The sequence below is a fragment of the Myxocyprinus asiaticus genome, chromosome 28 (assembly GCF_019703515.2).
Source record: "Myxocyprinus asiaticus isolate MX2 ecotype Aquarium Trade chromosome 28, UBuf_Myxa_2, whole genome shotgun sequence".
Classification (NCBI taxonomy): domain Eukaryota; kingdom Metazoa; phylum Chordata; class Actinopteri; order Cypriniformes; family Catostomidae; genus Myxocyprinus; species Myxocyprinus asiaticus.
This window is the reverse complement of record NC_059371.1, coordinates 7,146,474-7,170,834: the sequence shown is the minus strand read 5'-3', so window position 1 is coordinate 7,170,834 and position 24,361 is coordinate 7,146,474. Positions and strand designations below refer to the sequence as shown.

The 24,361-nt window shown below is 37.9% G+C and overlaps 1 protein-coding gene across 2 annotated transcripts in view; it reads left to right on the top strand.

The window, feature by feature from the left end:
• Window positions 1-24,361, top strand: part of LOC127418883 (FERM domain-containing protein 4B-like) — a 79,993-nt gene that overhangs the window by 52,677 nt on the left and 2,955 nt on the right. For both annotated transcript variants that reach the window (XM_051659764.1, XM_051659763.1), the window contains exons 12-22: window positions 2,896-2,972; window positions 5,745-5,883; window positions 6,966-7,104; window positions 8,273-8,406; window positions 8,767-8,883; window positions 13,560-13,788; window positions 13,957-14,013; window positions 14,292-14,439; window positions 17,680-17,844; window positions 21,598-22,379; window positions 22,814-22,949. In XM_051659764.1, coding sequence (XP_051515724.1) covers window positions 2,896-2,972; window positions 5,745-5,883; window positions 6,966-7,104; window positions 8,273-8,406; window positions 8,767-8,883; window positions 13,560-13,788; window positions 13,957-14,013; window positions 14,292-14,439; window positions 17,680-17,844; window positions 21,598-22,379; window positions 22,814-22,949 — 2,123 coding nt within the window. The remainder of the gene's footprint in view (window positions 1-2,895; window positions 2,973-5,744; window positions 5,884-6,965; window positions 7,105-8,272; window positions 8,407-8,766; window positions 8,884-13,559; window positions 13,789-13,956; window positions 14,014-14,291; window positions 14,440-17,679; window positions 17,845-21,597; window positions 22,380-22,813; window positions 22,950-24,361) is intronic.

Genomic DNA, 24,361 nt, shown 5'->3' with positions numbered 1-24,361 from the left:
GTTATGAATTTGAAATGCAAAAATCTTAAAAGGCTAAAATATTTTTTGAGTATATATATATATATATATATATATATATATATATATATATATATATATACAGTATATACACACCGATCAGCAACAACATTAAAACCACCTGCCAAATATTGAAAAATATTTTTAGAATGTGTGTGTGTGTATAAATATATATATATATATATATATATATATATATATATATATATATATATATATATATATATATATACACACACACACACACACACACACACACACACACACACACACACACACTGATCAGCCACAACATCACCAACCCACATCTCAGAATAGCATTCTGAGATGATATTCTTCTCACCACAATTGTACAGAGCTGTTATCTGAGTTACTGTAGACCTTGTTAGTTTGAATCAGTCTGGCCATTCTCTGTTGACCTCTCTCATCAACAAGACATTTCTGTCCACAAAACTGCCGCTCACTGGATGTTTTTTTGTTTTTGGCACCATTCTGAGTAAATTCTAGAGACTGTTGTGTGTGAAAATCCCAGGAGATCAGCAGTTACAGAAATACTCAAACCAGCCTGTCTGGCACCAACAATTTCCATGCTATTATCTAATCAGCCAATCGTGTTGCAGCAGTGCATAAAATCAGGCAGATACGGGTCAGGAGCTTCAGTTAATCTTCACATCAACCATCAGAATGGGGAAAGAAAATGTGATCTCAGTGATTTGGACTGTGGCATGATTGTTGGTGCTAGATGGGCAGGTTTGAGAGTGTGTGTGTGTGTGTGTGTGTGTGTGTATATATACACACATACAGTATATACAAACATATACATACATATACATGGATACAAACCTGCATATATACACTACCGGTCAAACGTTTTGAAACACTTGACTGAAATGTTTCTTATGATCTTAAAAATCTTTTGATCTGAAGGCGTATGCTTAAATGTTTGAAAATAGTTTTGTAGACAAAAATACAATTGTGCCAACATATTAATTTATTTCATTATAAAACTAAAATTTAATTAAAATAAAAACATTTTTGTAATTGATGACTTGGACCAAATAATAAAGAAAAGCAGTCAATAAGTGCCCAACATAGATGGGAACTCCTTCAATACAGTTTAAAAAGCATCCCAGGGTGATACCTCAAGAAGTTGGTTGAGAAAATGTCAAGAGTACATGTCTGCAAATTCTAGACAAAGTGTGACTACTTTGAAGATGCTAAAATATAACACAGTTTTGATTTAATTTGGATTTTGTTTAGTCACAACATAATTCCCATAGTTCTATTTATGTTATTCCATAGTTTTGATGACTGTACTATTATTCAAAAATGTGGAAAAAAAAAAAAAAAAAAAAAAGAATGAGTGAAACTTTTGACCGGTAGTTTGTATATATATATATATATATATATATATATATATATATATATATATATATATATATATATATATACACACTATACAAACATAATACAGTAAATTCAAACATACACATATACATACATATACATTCACCCCATGCTTCCTGTAGCACTTGCCATAGATGTGGCTGTCTTGTCGGGCACTTCTCACGCACCTTACAGTCTAGCTGATCCCACAAAAGCTCAATGGGGTTAAGATCCATAACACTCTTTTCCAATTATCTGTTGTCCAATGTCTGTGTTTCTTTGCCCACTCTAACCTTTTCTTTTTGTTTTTCTGTTTCAAAAGTGGCTTTTTCTTTGCAATTCTTCCCATAAGGCCTGCACCCCTGAGTCTTCTCTTTACTGTTGTACATGAAACTGGTGTTGAGCGGGTAGAATTCAATGAAGCTGTCAGCTGAGGACATGTGAGGCATCTATTTCTCAAACTAGAGACTCTGATGTACTTATCCTCTTGTTTAGTTGTACATCTGGCCTTCCACATCTCTTTCTGTCCTTGTTAGAGCTAGTTGTCCTTTGTCTTTGAAGACTGTAGTGTACACCTTTGAATGAAATCTTCAGTTTTTTGGCAATTTCAAGCATTGTATAGCCTTCATTCCTCAAAACAATTTTTTGCCATTTTTGACCTCATACTGACTTTAAGACATGTCAGTCTATTGCATACTGTGGCAACTCAAAAACAATCACAATGTTAAGCTTCATTTAACGAACTAAATAGCTTTAAACTGTGTTTGATATAATGGCAAGTGAATTTCTAGGATCAAATGATCAATTTAGCATGATTACTCAAGGATAAGTTGTTAGAGTGATGGCTGCTGGAAATGGGGTCTGTCTAGATTTGATCAAAAATGACTTTTTTCAAATAGTGATGGTGCTGTTTTTTTTTACATCAGTAATGTCCTGACTATACTTTGTGATCAGTTGAATGCCATTTTGGTGAATTAAAGTACCGATTTCTTTCCAAAACAGCAAAATCTGTACATTATTCCAGACTTTTGGCCGCCAGTGTATATGAATAAATCATTATTTTAGAACAGAATGTTAAGCTAAAAATGTGCTTTATGTGATACCATCTAAATTAACAGGTTTTATTCAAGTCAAAAATATTATTTAATATGACAGAATCAACCTGAATACATTAGGTTGCACCAGCAAAACTAATTTTATGGGTTAGATCAGACAAAAATAAATAAAAATAAAATAAAAAAAATAGCTCCTTATGTTAACAGTGGCAGGTTACCACTTTTTACAGTAGATTCTAGATATATGTGAGTAAATTCAGGATTGTTTTTGGAACATACTGGGTCAGAGAAGTGTCAGAGATGTTGTGAGTCACTTTCCATTGACGTGCAGTAAGTGCTGCACCTGGAATACAGCTGCAGTAGAGAACTGTCAGTCTGCTAGAAGTCACTGAAACCTGATAACACTCACACGCTGTTCTGTTTGTTCATTCATCAGCTCTTCCAGTGGAAGCAGTTGGAGAACTTGTACTTCAGAGAGAAAAAGTTTGCAGTGGAGGTGAATGACCCGCACAGGTGAGAAGAAACAGAATTTGTTTAAACTGATACTGGATTTGTGTTGGTGGTGAATTTTTTTATGTGCTTACAGCATATTTCTAATTCTTTAATATTTTTTGATGGGTCTGTTTAAAGCCTGATCTTTCAGCCTTCAAGTATGATTCATGTGTCTGTTATATGTTCATCAAATAACTGATGAAGAACTCAATTTAAAAAGACATCAGAAATTGTTGATGTAAATGAGTATTAGGGCTGTCAATAGATAAAAAATATTAGAGCGTGGATGATTAATAAACTCTACAAAACTTGATTGTGATTGGTCAATCACATTCCACAGTCCAATATTTCTGCATAATGACTGCTAGACTGTATAATTGACTTGAGAATTTAAACTAATTTAATTTAAGATCAATATCAATATAATATTTAATGTCCATTTATTTACTTATTTGGTAACTAGCCATGTAATAAGGGGGATAATATATACAGTGCTGTGGAAAAGTATTTGCCCCCATTCTGATTTCTTCTATTTTTTTGTATTTTTCATACAAAATTGTTTTAGATCTTCAAAAGAGATATAACATAAAACAAAGGCAACCTGAGTAAACACAAAATAGAGTTTTCAAAAAGTTATATCCAATATCACCCATGTGAAAAACGAACTGCCCCCTTAAACTTAATAGCTGGTTGTGCCACATTTAGCAGCAACAACTGCAACCAAACGCTTCCGATAACTGGAGATCAGTCTTTCACAATGCTGTGGTGGAGTTTTGGCCCATTCTTCTTTGCAGAACTGCTTTAGTTTAGCCACACTGGAGGATTTTTGAGCATGAACTGCCCATTTAAGGTCCTGCCACAGCATCTCAATTGGGTTCAAATCAGGACTTTGACTAGGTCACTCCAAAACTTAAATTTTTGCTTCTTTTGAGCCATTTAAAGGTGGACTTACTCCTATGCTTTGGATCAATGTCTTGCTGCATAATCCAGTTGCGCTTGAGCTTCAACTCATGGAGTGATGACCGGGACGCTCTCCTTTAGGATTTTCTGTTAGAGAGCAGAATTCATATTTCCCTCAATTATTTCAATTCGCCCTGGCTCTGAAGCAGCAAAGCATCCCCACACCATCTCACTACCATCACCATGCTTGACCGTAGGTATGATGTTCTTTTTGTGGAATTTTGTGTTTGATTTACACCAGATGTAACGGGACCCCTGTCTTCCAAACAGTTCCACTTTCAACTCATCAGTCCACAGAACATTCTCCCAAAAGCTTTGAGGATCATCAAGGTGTGTTTTGGCAAAATTCAGACGAGTCTTATTGTTCTTCTGGGTTAGCAGTGGTTTTTGATTCACCACTCTTTCATGGATGGCATTTTTGGCCAGTGTCTTTCTGATAGTGGAGTCATGAACAGTGACCTTTACTGATGCGAGAGAGGCCTGCAGTTCTTTGGATGTTGTCCTTGGCTTTTGTGACTTCCTGGATGAGTCGTCGCTGTGCTCTTGGAGGAATTTTGGAAGGTCGGCCACTTTTGGGAAGGTTCACTACTGTGCCAAGTTTTCTCCATTTGGAGATAATGGCTCTCACTGTGGTTCTTTGGAGTCCCAGAGCCTTTGAAATAGATTTGTAACCCTTCCCAGAATGATGTATTTCAATCACCATTTTACCTCATCATTTCTAGGATTTCTTTCGACCTTGGCATAGTGTGTTACTGGGTGAGACCTTTTAACCAACTTCATGCTGCTAAAAAAGCTCAATTTAGGTGTTGATTTGATTGAACAGGGCTGGCAGTAATCAGACCTGGGAGTGTCTAGTCCAGTTAAACTCCCTTATGAATGCAATTTCATTGATTTGGGGATTTAGTTACTAAGGGGCAAATACATTTCACACAGGCCCAGTTGGTATTGGATACATTTTTTGTTCAATAACTAACATTATCATTTAAAAACAGTATTTTTGTGTTTACTCAGATTGCCTTTGCTTTATGTTAGATTTTGTTTGAATTTTTGAAACAATTTAGTATGAGATAAACACAAAAACAGAAGAAATCAGGATGGGGGCAAATACTTTTCTGCAGCACTGTAGTCAACCAGTCATTATCACAAAATAACTCATGTGTAATAATGTTTAATAGATAGGTAGTTCATGTACATTCAAATATGACTGTATTTGAAAATAAACTACTGTATATGCATTGAAGTTTCGTGATGTTTCTAACTTAATTCAAATACATTACTGATCATGATGTATCTTAGTTCTTAAATGTGTCCTCTGTGCGTGAGGTTATGAGCATTTGTATCTTTTCTACATGCATTTCCCAAAAACGCAGTTGACATGAACACGTGACAATGTGCTTTGCGTGCTACTTGAGTGTCACTATCTGTTCGTGAAGTGCTGAATTGTCACCTAGAATAGCTTGTCATTGTAACATCATTATAGCTTTTTGTAAAACTTTTTGAAAGCTATTTTCTTAAATATTTAGCCTAATATCTCTAAATTAAACATTATTTTGTGCAGAATGATCTGTTACTTTCAAACAATCGATTTTTACACAATCACCTGTGTTCATCTCATGTGCGTTTGCAATGCAATTTTAAAATGTTTAATATGTTTCTACGATCTACTTAGGCTAACATAGTATTATTTACTGCTTATTTAAAAACTGCATTTAGTATGTGTTGTGTTAGTTACATTTTCTACAGAGTGTATTAGTGGTTTTACAGTACAATAACCATGACATGTCTTTGTGTGTGTGTGTGTGTGTGTGTGTGTGTGTGTGTGCATGCATGTAGGCGAACAGTGACTAAACGCACATTTGGCCAGACGGGGTTGGTGATCCACACCTGGTATGCCAGTCACTCGTTAATCAAAACCATCTGGATCATGGCCATCAGCCAGCACCAGTTCTACCTGAACAGAAAACAGAGCAAGGTAAGTCATCATACGTAGATGCATCATTATTTTTTCTGAAAGTCGGATTCACTTGAATGGTCTGACAAGTACAGTAAATCCAGAGAGTTTGAAGAAAATCAGTGCACCTGAATAAAAAAAACTGCAGGTGTTGCATCATTGCTGATAAATTGCTTATATTAGAGTAATTGTACATCCATTGGTTTGTTAAATCACAAAAAAAGGTCTGTGTTTCATGAGTATATGTGTTTTCAAGTCACTCTAATCTCTTTTCTGACAGTACTTTTTATTTTTATTTTGGCTTAGCAAAAAATGCTGAAATCATTTTGAATGTTGATACTTAAAAGAACCATCTTTGAAAACTCCTGGACTATGAAAGAGCAACCTAGCACAGAACATTAAATGGGGTCATGACATGAGGAATCCAATTTTTCTTGATCTTTTGACATATAAGAGGTCATTGTATTATAAAAACACACTGTAAATTTCAGAACTCAAAACTTCCTCCTCATGGCGAAAAGAACATTTGTTGAAACAAAGCTGCTAAAATGACTTGTCTACTTCCTCCATATTGTAATGTCACACTGTAGTAGAAATTTGCATCTGACCGCCTCCACAACAAATCAAAGCCTATTTTACCTGGTAACACTTTACAATAAGGTTCGTTAACATTAGTTAATACATTAGGTATCATGAACAAACAATTAACTACAGTATATATATTTTTAAAGCATTTAAAAATCTTTGTTAATGTTAGTTAACAAAAATACAATTGAATTCCGCAGCCCCGTCCAGCAGCGGTGAGCAGTGAGATGGCAAGAGCCAGTCATAACAGTGGGCGTTTACTGTCCAGTCTTAAAGGAGAAGCAGCACCAAAACTGAGCGTTTCTGAGAGAGGGTCAGAATGAGGATGGAAAATGATCATGTTTTACAAATATATGACTGTTTTTTGTGCAAAAAAACTTGACAAAAATTATAAGTGAACCTCAAGGAACATATTAAAATAATAAAAAAGGCTAGCCATGGCCCCTTTAACATTTTGCTCTGGGGGGCTGTGTACTGTATTGTAAAAGCCATGATCTATATCTTATTTCAACTAACAGGCAAAAATCATCACAGCCAGAAGTTTAGGAGACATCTCAACTGACCTGACAGAGAACGGAGCGTCAAAAATGAACAAACTGAGTGCAGGAGTGAAGAATCAACTCATCATGGCCAGTAATGGAAGCCTTGTGTCAACAGGTACATCAGATCCTCTCTTGTCCTCAGGATAGTTAAACAGTGTTTGATGCTTGTTCAAAACTGCCGCTTCAGAAGCCTTCGTTTATCTATGTGTCGACACACATCAACAGAATTTAATTACATTTTAATTCGTTCTGATTCTTTCTTCTTTTCAAGCCTCTCCTTCAGACCAGTGGTTCTCAACTGGTGGGTTGCAGGTTTGTCACAAAATGGAAAAACAATGCAAAATGCAAATACTAAATTGTGACTATTTAATCATGCATAGTTAAGATACCAAAATGATAAGGCTTATGAACTTTTAAAAGTGAGGAGAAAACACTATCTTATCTTTTTGTTGTTGACATCAAAGGTTGTTCGTCCAACCAAACTTATGGTATATTGGCACAAATTTATGTTTCACTTGGTTGAAGCTGACTTAATAAGATAAATGGCAACATGTACAGATTGCATGGCATGCTCTCAACCTTAAAAAATCAAAAACAAAACGTTGCAAGAAACTCTTAAAACTACATTAATTCACTTTCAACGAGGATAAACATGGTTTGTGTCGACCACAACACATGTTTGGTGAATTATTGGCTGCCGAGAGCATGAAACCATCAAAATTCAAGAGTTATTTAAAGTAATAACCAAAATTGTCAACTTTTCCTAATTTAGCCCACTGTTAATTTACTGTATGTCATGTTAATAGTTTTGTGTATTGGTTGGACTTTGTAGTTTATGGTAATATTCATAAATTTCAAGTTTGATTTTATAGACATTTTTGTGTGCTTTTGTTCAGTAAACATTTTTGGTATGTGTTGGGTTGCCACTTGATGTCCAATATATGGGTGATGAAGCAAAACCAGTTGAGAACTACTGATCTGAACTCACTGAAATGTCATTAAAGGAATTTCCAGGTTCAAAACACTTTTAGCCCAGTAAAATCTGGGTTACAGTGCAGGCACTTACAATGGTTGTGAATGGGGCCAATGTTTGGAGTTTTTAAAGGCAGAAATATAAAGCTTATAATTTTATGAAAGCACTTGCATTAATTCTTCAAATGCTGTCGATTGAGCTTAACTTGTACCTGGAATATTCCTTTAAAGTTAAATGTGTCATTTCATTCAGTGCTACCACACACCCATGTTGTGATTTGATATTCATGATTTTATTCATGAATTTATAGGTTCAGCTGACTCAGAAATGAGTGACGACCAGAAAAAAGAGAAACTGGCAGAGCTGAGAAAGAAGGAACGAGAAATCCAGGATATTCTCAGCGTAAAACTGACTGAGCTGAAGGAAATATGCTTGAGAGAGGCTGTAAGAGCAAAAACAGCATTTGTGCTTTTTGATTGAACTGTAACATTAAATATATGCACATTTTAATTTGAAATGTTGTAATGTAAGATGATGTAATATTGTAATAAGAATATATTGAGAATCGTCATTCAGTGTAATCAGAATTACAAACAAACTCTAAAGCAAGACATCTAGACATATTATAGTAATGGGAATTGGAGGGAAAAATTTACTGAATTGCAATGAAAATTATGTTAAAATCCCCCCCCCAAAAAAAAATAGGCTTCATTTTTACTAAATGTAATTTCATGGTGCAGTATGACTCAGGCATGTCTAAATGGAGTTTTGCTCATTTAATGCATGTTTGATGTGTTTTCTAAGGAAATTACTGGCAAACTCCCAAAAGAGTATCCCCTCATTAAGGACGAGACCCCTCCTCGGGTTCGGAGGAGAGTTGGGACCGCTTTCAAACTGGATGACTTTTTCCCATATAATGAGGTTAGTCTGAAACACCGCCACACACAACAAAGTTGCCAAGAAGAGGACTGAATAACATAGTAGACTTGGGTGGTTTGGCTCTATTGGTATGAGACTGTCCTGAGCTGTCTGAATGCCAACATGCCATTTTTAGCTTGTTTGGAAATATCTGGAATGACTCATTTTAAAGAGTTCACTGTTATCGCAGGTAAGGTTTAGCTGCCATACAATTCCATTATGTGGCCTTATGTTGGAGATCAATCTTGGAAAACAGCCACTTGTTTCGGTCAAAGAATTCTACTTATTGATCTGGGTTTCAACCACAAGATTTGATTGAAAACAAACTCAGGGTGAGCCTCAAAACTTGTGGTCTGAAAGGTTTGTTGATAAATACTGAAAGCTTTTGTGGCTTTTAGTACATCTCTTTTAGCTTTAAGGCCATCTAAATGCTTGTGGTCTCCTAAAAGTAGGGTTCCTATATGGTTATGGAAAACCTGGAAATATCAGGGCAGTTTAGAAATTGTGATTTCCAGGTCTGCAAAAGTCATGGAAATGAATACAATCTTAAAATGGTCATAGAAATGTCAGTAACACTTTAAAAAAAGGTTATATTTGTTAACATTAGTTAACAACATTAGTTAACATGAACTAACAATGAACAATACTTTTACAGCATTTATTAATCTTGGTTATAATGTAAATTGTCAAGTAGGTGTGCACATCCAAAACCGAAGTTAGGCTACGGTGCAGGATAAAAAATGTAAACGAATGTAAAAAAAAAAGAGGTAGATGTCCGCACACTGAAATTATAGCTCCAGACTTTATTACAAAAAGGCAACATTTCGACCAGTTAGGTGTGCCTGATGAAGACCTTACTGGTCGAAACGTTTTGCGACATCTATCTCTTTTTTTATAATATTAATTGCAAAATATCCTAATGTTTTTTTTTTTTATTTTTTTTTTTATTTGCAGTTATGTGTACTAAAATTATTTAACACATTATAAACTAACATGAACTAACAATGAGCAATTATATATATTTTTTTAAATTAACTAACTAAGATTCATAAATACTGTAAAGATAATTAGTTTTGTGTTAGTTCATGGTAGCTAATGCATTTACTTATGTTAACAAATGGAACCTTATTTAAAGTGCCAACCAAATTTCAATAGTGATCTGCCCCAAGGTTCGACATGTGCATTCTGAGATGCTATTCTGCTCACTACAAATGTACAGAGGGGTTATCTGAGTTACAGAAGCCTTTGTGTCAGCTCGAACCAGTCTGGTATGGGATTTCTGGTGGCGTGTGACAAAGTATGGCACCATAAGACACTGCTCTGATATCGGCCAAATATAATCCCAGAAATTCAATTACGTTAGTTCTCTAAATCAGAGGTAACCCAAAAGGAAAATGAACGTGGACAAAAATAGGAAAGTGAGGTCAGGGTTAAGAGGTGTTAAAGAGAAAGAAGCTGAAAAGGAGGCGAGTGATCTCGCTTGGGAAGTCAGTTTAAGGGAAGATGGCGACTCCGAGGAGGATAGAGGCACGGTGGCCACGCTTAGCTCTATCCGCAAAGCAGTGAGCAAAGTCATGGCCAAAGGGATGAGCGACTGGAAGTCAGAAATGAAAAAAGAACTTTCTGAATTTCGAGCGGGTTTTCGACAGGATTTGAAAGAACAGCTAGATGAGCTGACTACCGAAACAAATCAGAAAATTCAAGATGCTACCGTTCAAATTGAGGAAGCTACCCGTCGTCTGGAGGATCTGGAGGGAAGCATGGCAGAAACGGAAAGGTGGGATATTGGTGTTAAAGATACTTTAATACAACTACTCCACAACCAAAGAGTTCTCCAGACTAAACTGTTGGACCTGGAAGGCCGCTCTCGCCGCAATAATATCCAAAAATATGGGGTTCCTGAAAATGCAGAGGGCACATCCATGCACCGGTTCATAGAGGACATAAGACAGAACTGGGTGATTTGATGGGTTTGAACCAGGGAAAGTATCTAGGTATAGAAAGAGCTCACCGAGCATTGGTTCAAGTTCAATTGTGGTCCGGATCCTACAGTTTACAATGAAAGAGAAAATGCTGCCTGGAAGAGGAAAATTCTTGTGCAAGAAAAGAGTGTATTTTGATCATGACTATGCTGAGGAGGTGCAACAGAAGAGAAAGGAATATGCCCCAATTAAGAAAGTCTTAAGGATAATAAAATTCGCTTTCAAACTCCACTGACTAAGATGCATGTACATCTCGACTTGGGCATCGTCACCTATAACAATGCCTTCGAAGCAGCGGAGGACTTGGCCAAACGAGGCTTTACGGTGATTCCAATTCACGTAAGACATCAGGCGTCAGGGAGGAGAACCTCACTGGGCTTCTTCTGTGGAGTGCAATCCGTAAGCGCCAAATTGGGAGTACACCCGACTTTCAAGAAGGCATTCGGGAGAAACTTTGTGGATTTCAGAGGAGGAATCGAGAGGATACGGCAGAGGAGATCTGATTATTGTTTAATCTCTTTGTCGTTTGAAAAAATCTGAACTGTAAGTCACGCTGTCCAATAATAGCTCCAAGGGGGGAAATGTAGCAATGGAAAATTATCTATTAATCCAACTAACATGAGGGAGTGTACGAACTGAAAAGGGTACGTATAGTGTTTAAATGACCTCTTAAAATGTTCTGCTTTAACTAAGGGCCGATACAAACAGCACTAATTGTGTGCCACAACACTTTTTCGGGGTATTTTACGGTTTGTTTTTGTATTTCTTTTTTTCTTATTTCGTTTGTGATTGAGGGGCCCCACCTTGTGGCCATTCCCCCTCACTGTCGCTAGAGGAGGCAATGCTTCCTCTTGATTGGAAGTCCAGTTTTGATGTTAACCTAGAACTGTATAATATTTATTGGTGTTCATTTGTTCCTGTTTATCTATGTTGTTACTTGAGGTCTGGGTTTTGGATGTGTCAGGTACAGGTATTTAACGGGAAAAAAAAAGATGTCTTTTCAGTTTTATAATATCTTATCCCTAAATGTAAATGGACTAAACAATCCTAACACCTTCTGTTCCTCATATAAAGCAGGTAAGATAAGGGGAGTTGCAATCTTAATGCCAAATTCAATTAGTTTTGAATCAACCTCCGAAATAAAGGACAAAGATGGTAGATGTGTTTTAGTTAAAGGTAAACTTGAACATAACGAAGTCACTTTATTAAACATATGCGCCCCCCAGGGAGTAATACAGCCCTTTTTAAGAAGATTGTTGATTTAATAACGAATGAAACATATGGCACCCTTATATCTAAATATATTACTGAACCCTAGGTTAGATTCAACCAGTGACAGAAGGAAAAAGTCCCCCTCTGAGATTCAGGTGGAAAATATGATGCGAGACTTGGGCCTAATTGATATTTGAAGGGATGTGAATGGTACGGACCAGGATTTCACTTTTATTTCGGCACATAACACTCACTCAAGAATAGATTATTTCCTCATGTTTAACAGGGATTGGCATTAAATTAGGGAATGCAGAATAGGCCAGATGGACCTCTCGGACCACTCCGGATTATATTTAAAATTACATCTTGATCATGCCCCAAAGAAAACCGTGTGGAGGTTAAATACAGGTTTGCTGAACAGTGAATCATTTAGAGTTAGAATGGTAGCACAATGACAATGGAGAAGTGAGCCCGTTTATATTGTGGGATGCAGCTAAAGCTTTTATTAGGGTAAAAATCAAAGCTCAAACAGCTCTACAAAAAAAGCTAAAAGCTAAAAAACTGCTTGATTTAGAAGTTAAACTTAGGGAATTGGAACTGCATCATAGCTCTACTAAAGATCCATCCATCCTTATGTAAATGAGACCTATAAAACAAGAACTGGAAAAAATGTATAGTGAGGAGGTTGAGAGGAAAATAAGATTTATGAAGCAAAGGTTCTATGAAGCAGGTCCAAAAGCGGAAAAATTGCTGGCCTGGAGGATACGTAAGCAGCAGGCAGGAAGTGTAATACATAAAGTTAGAGACTCTACGTCAAATACAATAACAACTAAGCTGGAGGGAGTGCAGAAATCATTTGAAACATATTATAAATCATTATATACTCAACCGGAAAAAGCTAATGGACAAAATATTGAACAGTTTTTAAATTTATTAGACCTCCCCTCCCTAGGCAAAGAACAGAAGGTGTACAGGTGTACCTAATAAAGTGGCCGGTGAGTGTATTTTATCGTCAAGATATTGCTCTTTGTGGGTGCAATCTCTATAGAATTATTCATGAAAATTCTTTACCAATAATCACAAACATCTATAAGGGTCATGTAAAAGATTAATACTAAATATAGGGCAGTTTATACTCTATACTATCTGCATTTTTCTACAAATAGTATTTGAAACAACATATTATGTAAAAAAAAAAAAAAAAATTAATACAGCAGTAAATTTGGTTGTTTTACTTTTTTTTTTTTTTTTTTAAATCTAAAAATGTCTTAACATTTGGCTTAACATTTCCATTCAAATAAGGATTCAAGAAAGAGTTTACTTATGATTCATTCATCATGCATGAAAGGCCGAGCACATTGCAGAAAATTTGCAATACTACAGTACAATATTGTGTACTACAGAAATAGTAGATGTTCTAAGTTCTGAACATACATCTCAGTTAAGTTTTTTTTTTAAAGTTTTTATGACAATCCTTCTTCCCAGGATCCATACCTTAGGAATCTGGAAAGCCGCTTTGCGCTGCAGCAGAAGATTGTGGAAGCAGCAAAGAAGCTGGCGGCTGAGCCTGACATTTCAAAATTAGTGAGGAAGAAAAGGAGGAGGAACTGTCTGGATGCCATGCAGAAACTGCAGGAGATTGAAGATGAGATGAACCAGTACAGACTGAAGAAAGGACAGAAGCCCACTCAGAGAGCTTCATTACTCATAGCAGGTATATAAGACAGATATACTATAAACTGACTCACAATAGGGAATAATGAAAAAAAAGTCATCCAGGTAGTGTAAGTAAACGATGACTGAAATTTCAATTTTGCATGAACTGTCCCTTTAAATATTTACAAGGATTCTAATCAACATACATTTGCTTCCTCTCCCATAGATGAAATTGCTCAGTCTGAGTGCAGCTCCCTCTGTGGCAGTCTTGTGCTCGATGATGGTAAGAAGATCAATTAAAGCCACTATTAACTCTATGCTTGTGTAATTATGCTTTATTATAAGTTAACATCACGTCCAGTTCATCTTTCAAATCATTGCTCCTACTGTAGAAATAACCCATGTGTTAATACGCATTAATACATCCATAAAAGATCATTTATCATATAAAACCAGCAATAAATTGATGTAGCTGACATATTGTCATTTGAATGGGACATGCAGCTCAAAATATCTCCAAGAAAGGATTAAGGATAAAATGCTCTTGTTGTGCATCTTCAGAGGTTGAAGGTGGCCAGAGGCCTCGTTCTCGCTCGGTCCAGTGTTCCCAGTGTCTCATTCCTCCTCTGTCTTCTTCTGGTTTGGAGTTTGACCCAGAGAGACGATCCTCAGCCAGCATCACACACCACGACAGCAGGTCTCTTAACAGGTGTGAATGCTAACAGTATTGATACACAATATTCTGTGGAGAATCTCACAAAACCAATCATATTTACATCTATACTGTGTATATATATATATATATATATATATATATATAGATCACCAATCAGCCACAACATTAAAACCACCTGCCTAATATTGTGTAGGTCCACCTTGTGCCGCCAAAACTGTGCCAAGCCCCATCTCAGAATAGAATTCTTCTCACCAAAATTGTACAGAGCAGTTATCTGAGTTACCGTAGACTTTGTCAGTTCGAAACATTCTGGCCATTCTCTGTTGACCTCTCTCATCAAGACATTTCCATCCACAGAACTGCCGCTCACTGGATGTACATTGTTTTTGGCACCATTTGTAAATTCTAGAGATTGTCACGGTCCTGTCACCTTGTCAGGTTGGGTTTTTGTCTGACGGGACTGTGGCATCATCGTTCCCTGTCTGTCACTCACCTTTGTGTGAGTGCATGGGTCTGGATGTGAGTTACCGCCGTGTGCTCTTCGGTCTGTCTTGTTTATGTCTGGGGCATGGTGTCTGGATCCTGACTTCCTGTTTGGTTCAGTTTTTGTCTGTGTCGGGATCCAGACACTCATGCTCCATGTTTTGTTTGTTTTGTCCCAAATGTGTTGACGTTTTTACCCTTATGTGTTTCAGGTGCCGCTGCACGCAGAATCAGAGTTTCCATGGGAACCCTGATTGTTTCCATGGGAACGCTGATCATGCCAACTTTCAGCTGGCGAGCGGCACCTGCCCCTTGTTTGTTTCTGCCTATTTTAATCCCATTGTGTGTCATGTCCTTGGCTGGTTTGTTGAATGTTCAATGTAGTTCAGTGTTGACTGAATGGAGTTATATGTAGTTCAGTGTTGACTGAATGTGGTCCATTATAGTAAGCTGTTTGATGTGAAGTAATTTACCTCACTCTCTCTGCCTAGTTGGTTGCCCATCTCTGCATGCGTGTCGGGTGTGTGGTTGCCTTCCAGTTCACTGCGTGTCAGCTGGGTTTCCACGGAGGATACCTCATCTTTGCCCGCGTGTCTGGAGCTAGATCGCCCTACCCTGCTGGGCGTCGTTCTGCACCTCACTAAGCTTCAACAGAGGATTCCACGAATCTATTCCTGACTTCCACAACGCACACAAAGTGTTCAGTGAACACACTCTTCACGGATTGCCCCGGGCACGACCACAGTGCGTGCGCCTCTCTGTCATCTCTCCCAGCTGCTGCAGCCGGTGCCGGGATCCTTGACTTCCACAGTGACTGCTCACATTTATTGTAAATAAATCCTTTGAACTGTTCCACTGCATTTGGGTCTGTTTGTCTCGCTATCGCTCGTTCCAGAACAATCTAGCCAAGTATGGACCCAGTGGAGGAATCCACTTTTCACTCCGCCTTCTCTCAGCAGGGATCCTTGATGGGACATCATCAGGATCAAATCTACACATCTAATCGGGCTCTGGAGATGATGGCTTCGCAGCTCGCCGAGCTCACCTCTGTCGTGCAGCAGCTTTGCCTATCTCCCGATGCTGGCCTTTCTTAGGAAGCATCTTTGGAGGTTCTCCGTGTTTCTGGACGCTAAGAAGCCTGTATTCCCCCTCCAGCCCCGTATTCAGGTGAGGCTGGAGCCTGCAGTGCATTCCTTTCACAATGTTCCTTGTTTTTCACGTCACAGCCCTCTGCTTTCCCATCTGAGAAAATGAAGGTGGCTAACGTCATCCTACTCCTCACCGGAAGGGCCGCTGAGTTGGGAACCGCCATGTGGGACAATGGATGTCCTTGTTGCACGTCGTACTTAACATTCGTCATGGAGCTCTGCCGAGTGTTCGATCCAGCCCTGTTGCAGTGTGATGAACCTATCACTGCCCGGAGGAGGTGGAGGAGCCAGGCGCCTGCTCCTCATTCGCTGACAGCATCCACAGCCACAGAGGCCATTTCTCTTTCTCTGTCTGTGCTCACGACCACGGGGTCGTTTCCTTGTCACTGCCAGTGCCCACGACCAAGGAGGTCATTCCACTGCCACTACCTGTGCTCACTCTGCCACATTCTGTCTCGTGTATCTGTTGGTTGGCCGCCTCTGCCTGCGTGTCAGGTGTGTGGTTGCCTTCCATTTTGCTGCGTGTCAGCTGGGTTTCCACGGAGGATACCTCGTCTTTGCCCACGTGTCAGAAGCTAGATCGCCCTACCCTGCTGGGCGTCGTTCTGCACCAAACTAAGCTTCAACGGAGGATTCACGAATCTATTCCTGACTTCCACAATGCACACACTCATTCTACGAACACACTCTTCACAGCTTGCCCCGGATGCGGCCACAGCGTGCGCATTTCTCTTGTCATCTCTCCCCGCTGCTGCAGCTGGTGCCGGGATCCTCGACATCCACAGTGACTGCTCACATTTATTGTAAATAAATCGTTTGAACTGTTCCTCTGCATTTGGATCTGTTTGTCTCACTATTGCTTGTTACAGTTGTGTGTGAAAATCCCAGGAGATCAGCAGTTACAGAAATACTCAAACCAGCCCGTTTGGCACCAACAATCATCCATGCGATTATCTAATCAGCCAATCATGTGGCAGCAGTGCAGTGCATAAAATCATTCAGATACGGGGTCAGGAGCTTCAGTTAATTTTCACATCAACAGAATGGGGAAAAATATTTGATCTCGGTGATTTGGACTGTGGCATGATTGTTGGAGCCAGACGAGCTGGTTTGAGTATTTCTGTAACTGCTGATCTCCTGGGATTTTCACACATGACAGTCTCTAGAATTTACTCAGAATGGTGCCCAAAACAAAAAACATTCAGTGAGCGGCAGTTCTTCAGACGGAAACGCCTTGTTGATGAGAGAGGTCAGCTAAGAATGGCCAGACTGGTTTGAACTGAAGCCTACGGTAACTCAGATAACCGCTCTGTACAACTGTGGTGAGAAGAATATCATCTCAGAATGCTATTCAGAGATGCGGGTTGGCGCTGTTTTGGTGGCATGAGGGGGACCTACACAATATTAGGCAGCCGGTTTTAATGTCGTGGCTGATCGGTGAATGTATTATATAACACCCTAATGAAAAGTTGCCCTAAATTTGCATAAAGAAAAATGAAACACATTATTTCTGTGGGAAAAAAATATACATATATGTACACAGTGTATTTATAAATGTGATCTCATGGCTTAGCCATCGTTTAGCATCTCTTCTGTTTCATCAACAGTGTCTCTCTTTTCTTTTTTCTTCTTTTGAGTTCAGATTAGATCATGAGGGTCAGGGGACAGGACAGTATTACATTCCTCGAGAGGTGTTTTCTGCACAAAGCAGTCCGTGTAAAACCTTACCAAGAATGCAGAGGAACCCCCACAGTTTACCCCAAACCCCTGTCATGCCCCGTAATGCCTACAGCAGCAGCCAGCTCAGGTAAGTTACTCAGCACTGAAAAGAATTCAGTGATTTATGGAAATGCAACTCTTTTTGAAAGGAAAATAACTGATTTCTTAGTTTGCAATATGGTCTCTTTTGCAAAACTATGACCACAATGAAAACCATTGTGATACCAAATGCCTGCTCATCCCCTGGCCCTTGGTTGTTTATTACAAATTTTAGCTAATTTTATGATGCTTTCATCTACATTTTTGACAAAGCGTTAAAACTTTTAATGTAGTATCAATTCAGTTTCCAGGTGAAATGCCCTCTGAATGGTTCCAAAATTAAGTTTGAGTCTTTACACTAGTAAGGTTGAAAAGTTGTATATATAGGCTGCTATATACTATATAAAGTTGTGTGTATCTCCAAATTCTAGTACATTTTAAAGGGGTTATGACATACACCTTTTTTAAAATGTTATTATCTTCCCTGAGGTCCAATGATAGTGTTAGTAAATTATTATTTATTTATTTATTTTATTTCTTTGCACCAAAACCGTCTTCATTTAGTTATAAATGATAATTTCCCACTGTGTCCCTGACCCTCTGTCTGAAACGCTCAGGTTTGGCCTCAGCGTCTCCTTTAAACTTCATTGTAAACACATACTGTTATAATTGGCTAACATCATGCAGTGCTTCCAGTGCAGCCATATTTGAACTCAGTTGGAAGAGAAAGAAGCTCCACAACAATATAAAACTAAATTTCAGGGTTTACACATAATGTACATCCAACACATTGGATCCGAATATATTAAACTGGTCACTTACTAAACAAACAGTCCTGACATTTGAAATATTCATGAATGAAACTGTTTACTTATGGTTTTGCGATCACGTCCAAGTGTTTTTTAAGCCCCATCCTTCAATAACAGTTCCTTTGCAAAGCTTCAATCATATTATGACTGGTTCACAAGCAATCCATTCTGATATGAGCTGGAAAAAACACACATACCTAGTCCAAAGCACAGTGAAACATGACGAACACACATACAGTATCATCCTATACTGAGGCCGGAAACGCATCAAAATGGTCAAAGATGTCCATCTAGTGCATGTTTACATACACTTACAATTAAAAATAGCACAAATGGGCACAAGAAGGATGTGTTTGTGCTCCAAAAAAGAGAAGGGCGTCTCCTTTTCAGAGTTGTAACTTGACACCACGTATTTTAAAAGCGTCTTCTAAAAAAAAATTAAAGTTGCACAAGATACATGACAATGGCCAAAGACATCTGTGTAGTGCATGTTTATATACAAAAATAATTCAAAATAGTCCAAATGGGTCCTCTTTGTTATTCAGAAATAGTTTAGGCCTATTTGTCCTGCTCTCTCTCACTCTGCTTATGAAGTGAGCACCAGTGGGCAGGGCCAAGGGTGCTATGATGTAAAGTAGGCATTGATGTTGATGCTATAGAGGCAGTCATGAATTAATGGGCCCCCTAGGGAAGTCACGGAAGTAGAGAATGAGGCGTTTCTGCTGCTTGGTTTCAATAAATGCTTTTATTGCATTGGGGATCAAGTTTTGAGTTCTGAAATTTACAGTTTGTTTTTATAGTACAATGAACTCTTATATTTCAAAATATCAAGGAAAATTTGATTCCTCATGACATAACCTCTTTAAAGATATTTCTAGTGATTTTTAAATCATTAATGTATATTTTATTAAATCTAAACCGATCCTAAACCTACCACTTTGTGTATTTAAAAAATATTTAAATCTAAAATTAATCCTCAGAGGAGAGCATGATATTTTTTTATGCATTTACACAACTTACAGTGCATTCAATGTATATACTGTCAGTAAGGCGGTATTTACACTTGGTCATTTCATGCGTTTTTGCTGATCGGATTGCTATGCGATTATGAAAAGATATAGGGCCCTATTTTAAGAGCGTTAGCGTTAAGCGCAATGCCATAAGTTATAAGCGCAAAGTCAGTGGGCATGGCCATGAATTGTTGGTATTTTCGTGCAAGCATGCGCTAAGTCTAGGCTCAAGAAGGTATGGCAAAATCGCATGTGCAATGCGCATATGGGCTGGATTAAGTGCAATTTAATTTTCTCATTATTATTCCACTGTCTGTATGCTATTATATCGTCCATTCCCTCAAGCACCAGCGATATAAACAAAGACAGCACATTCATAAGAAATTGGTAGTGTAAATGGACTGTATGCAATTAATGAGAAGAATTGAAAATGTTGTTCTTTTGTGCATTAAAATGCGTCCTTGATGATTGTCGGGCATATTTCTATGACAGTGACACGCTCTTTTTATACGCATCGAAAATGTGATTCTTCTCAGAATTTGGATGTATGCTCCGTTAAATTATAGAGAATGTAAATATTAATAATCATTTTAATCTACTGACACACAAATCATGGCTAGCATTAACAGTGATTGTATCGGCACGCACTTCACTTCTACCGGCTGATTTTGATTTTGAAAAATTAAATACAGTATTTGAAACACAAAAAAAATGATACCAAACATATTTCTAAATTGAAATTACACTTCAAACTAAATGAAAATATAATCAAAATAATTAAGTGGTCAAAAAATCACACCAATTCCAATCATTTTACTCTCTCCAGCTTCTTCCACCGGCCCGTTTTGCAGTGACTTACAAATCACTCTATGACAAGAGGTGGAAAATACCTTTAGTCCTACAAATTAGACCATAAATACAATTGTAAATTTAAACATAATAATAATATACCATGTACCAATAGATAACACAAATCTCATACATTTTTGTTTCATATAAGTAAACTTGTAAACTTTTATGTAAGCTTTACTCCCCCTAAACAGTGCTAGGTCAGCATAGGGGAAATGCGAAACATAACAGCTGTTACCGAGTATTTGCATAGAGCTCGCGTCACACAATAAATAATAATAAAGAAACGGATGCATATTGTAGGAGAGACAGAACTTTTTTCTTCATTTATTTGATGAAGATCGCTGATGAAACTGAAACTAAACCCTGACAATGAGCAGAGCTGATGCGCATGACGCATCTTACCTACGACAAGCCCTGAGGGGGGGCACAGTCACAGACTTCGCTGCCCACATTAGCATAATCACAGAAGTAAACTCTGTTTTATTTGGATATAGCACAGGAATTGAAGATCGGATTTATATCCGTTTGACAGAGACACATTGATGTGGCCGAGTGTAAATGGAATGTGCTCGATGTGATGTGATGTGAATCGGATAGCAATCCGAAGTGACAAAGTGTAAATACCCCGATGTGTGCTACCCGAGACTTGAACTTCTTACCTACATCATAATATTTGTATTGAAATAGTTGGCACAAAATTAAAAATGTGCTATGTACTCTCCCTTAAACTGCACTTTTCCAAACAAATTGTGCACTATATTCCAAGTGTTCTGAAGCGATTGCTTGAATATCAGACCGAAATATCGTAAAAAAAACACAGAATTTGAAAAAAATACATATCACGTAGAATTTGCAGCGATACCTACGCAATGTAATGTTCATCACTTTTTCAAAAATGGACCCATATTCATGTTTTTATAATGAGACTAGGTAGAATAAGAGTACAGTATTCTCAAATCCAGTCTGCGGAATTCCGTAGATTTTTCATAAATGCGCAAAATTCTGTGGGTTCTTCACGGGCCAGTTGAATTAATAAGATAATGTATATTTCTAAGTAGTATATAAATTATACAGCACACTCTTTTACAGTATGAACATTTAGATGTATTGATGTTAATTTATGTCCTATAGGACTGAAGGTCACATCCGAGGTTTCCGGCACCGCAGCGGGAGTTTAGAATCGCAGTCGCAACTTCTTCACTCTCACTGTCCAAACAAGTCGGTCTTCCCGCTGTCTCCTTCTCGCCGTAGCAACAGCACTGAGGTGTTGGACGACTGCTTGTCCTATACCAACATGTCCAGCATGGACTACTGTCCCCCCTGCTCGACCACACCCCCCTACCGCACACTGGACTCGTCCCACGACTATCGACTCCATCGCAAAGTGGAGATCTATGGCAACACTGGCAGTATGCCCAACCTGGTTCCTCAAAACTCCAACTGTTATGGTTACCAGCAGAATCACTATGGCCCCAACGCGTACAGCTTAACGGTGTATCCCGCTTTTGACTATGAGCCTTGTTCAAACGGAGCTTATGTTTACGAGAGCGAACTTGAGGGTCATTATAATATCAATCCGTCTTATCCAGCGCATGGTTACCATGGGCGTAGCCGGAATAGACATTATGGGATGGAGGGGTCAGACAATTTGTCGCAGAACCCTTATGCAACGGTGAGGCCTCCCAGAGGAAGGCAGGGACCCTTGAATGATGTGCTAACGAAGAACATGTACAAGGCTTTAGTGGCGGAGCATTTGAAAGGATGGTACAATCGTAGCGCCGGGAACAGGGACCTAGGTGGATATCAGCTGGTTTATTCCTACAAATATGACCGAGGCTCCCAGCACAGCCTGGGCTACCAGACCCTCCCCGCACCCTTCAGCCATTCCAGCAGAACAAACTCATTCTCATCAGGTAAATAAAGTTACTCAGACCTCACATACTGTAGCTTGTGGACAAAATGGCAGGTTCTGAAATAATTAAGGCTGTTGTACTCATCTTGCATCTGCTGTGACGTGAACAAAGCAGTAACATGAAACATATACGACCAGTGTAGTCAAATTCTGATCCAAATGAATATGCATCGCTGATGCGCTGTAGATGAAACAAGCCTTACTTACAAACTCCAAAAGCTTATAGGAATTTTAAAGAACTACAAGAATTGATTTTTTAGGAAATTGCACAGTGGAAATGTGATCCGTGAGAGCTGAGTTATCGATTTGTTGTTGGTTAAAACGCAAGAGCTATTTGAAATTTACTGTTGCCAGATGTTATATTGTTTGGCTAGTATTATTTATCTGATGTATTTCAGGTTACATTTAATATATCACATCTCTCCTCCTGACTAGTGTCATCTACTGCCAGCGGAGGAGGAAATTGGCAGAATCATTTAGCCGTGGGCCTGGCTGATGGTGAAATTCCAGATGCTCCCTTGAGCGCTGGGGCCTACAGTCCTTCATACAGCCGCAGTCCTACACACAACAGGTGAGACAGAAGTGTTGCTTGCTTTTTTAGACAAGCCTGCATGATGCTGTCTACAAAAAATAGTATAGTAAAAGCAAAACAAGATAAAACAATGCAAACAAAACAAATAATTAAACATAATAAAAACAAAAAAGATCAAACAAATAATGTAACCAAAACAAATAATTAAAAATAGTAAAAACAAAAAGATAAAATAAATAATTTAACCAAAACAAATAATAAAACATAATAAACACAAAACAAGATAAAACATATAATCAAAACAAATAATATATAAAATTATAAAAACGAGATCAAACAAATAATGCAACCATAACAAATAATATAAAACAAAACAAGATAAAACAATGTAACAAATCAAATAATTAAAAAGTAATAAAAACAGAAAAATTTAATAAATCAAATATTGTAACCAAAAGTAATCATAAAAAAGCAAGATAAAGCTTGTAAAACATCGGACCAAAACAAAGAAATATATATAATACAATAATATCAAAATAAGAAAAAAGAAATAATGGAACCCAAACAAATATTATTAAATATATATATATATATATATATAAAAAACAATGTAACCAAAGCAAATAATAAAAAAGTATAAAAACAGATAATGTATAAATGTAACCAAGACAATAGTCCAAATTATGTATATGGATTACCAAAACATTTTATCAAACTGCAACTTGAAGAAAATAATATTGTAGTTGCAAATACTGTGTCTTAATTTTTTACAATCAAAATAAAATTTTGGTCTGAAACATTGTAAAAAACACCCAGCTATTTGGTTTTCTTAAAGGTGCAGAATGTAACAATTTTCATGTTATATTCGCCTTTTTTTTCCAATGTGTGAATGTTTTGTAACGCAGCTTAATAAATGAGCCCTTCCCGGACTTCCTAGGTTGCCTATTACAGCCTGTAGACTGATTTTCATGTGAAGGGAGCGGGTCGCTTTTGCCGGGAAAATCCAAAGGATGTGACGTTTATGCTCCCGAGAGCCTTGCCTCAGACAGTAATAGCTTCTCTTCCGCTATTCAACAGCGACAACAAACTGCAACACTAGGTAACGTTATCTTAGAGATGGAATCCAGCAAACGGCCGGCTCCAGCACAACACTGACTCCTACACAAACTCAGAGTAAGCCAAAAAAACAAAAAAAACATTTATCTACTGAATCCCGTCTGGCTAAGCGAGAACGTGATCGTGGTCGAGCAAAAACTAGAGTGAACATCGGCAGGGCATTTGATTCCTAGAGGGAACTTCGTTCGGTTTTGGGGATCAAAACCGACCCTGAATTGGCGTTCTTCTTATTGGACAGGTAAGCTTACATAACTGCAAAGCATGTGAAATATAGTGCCATAAAAATTTGTCTGTGTAATTTTAGCTAACTTGATCTTGCCCGCTAACACTGACGA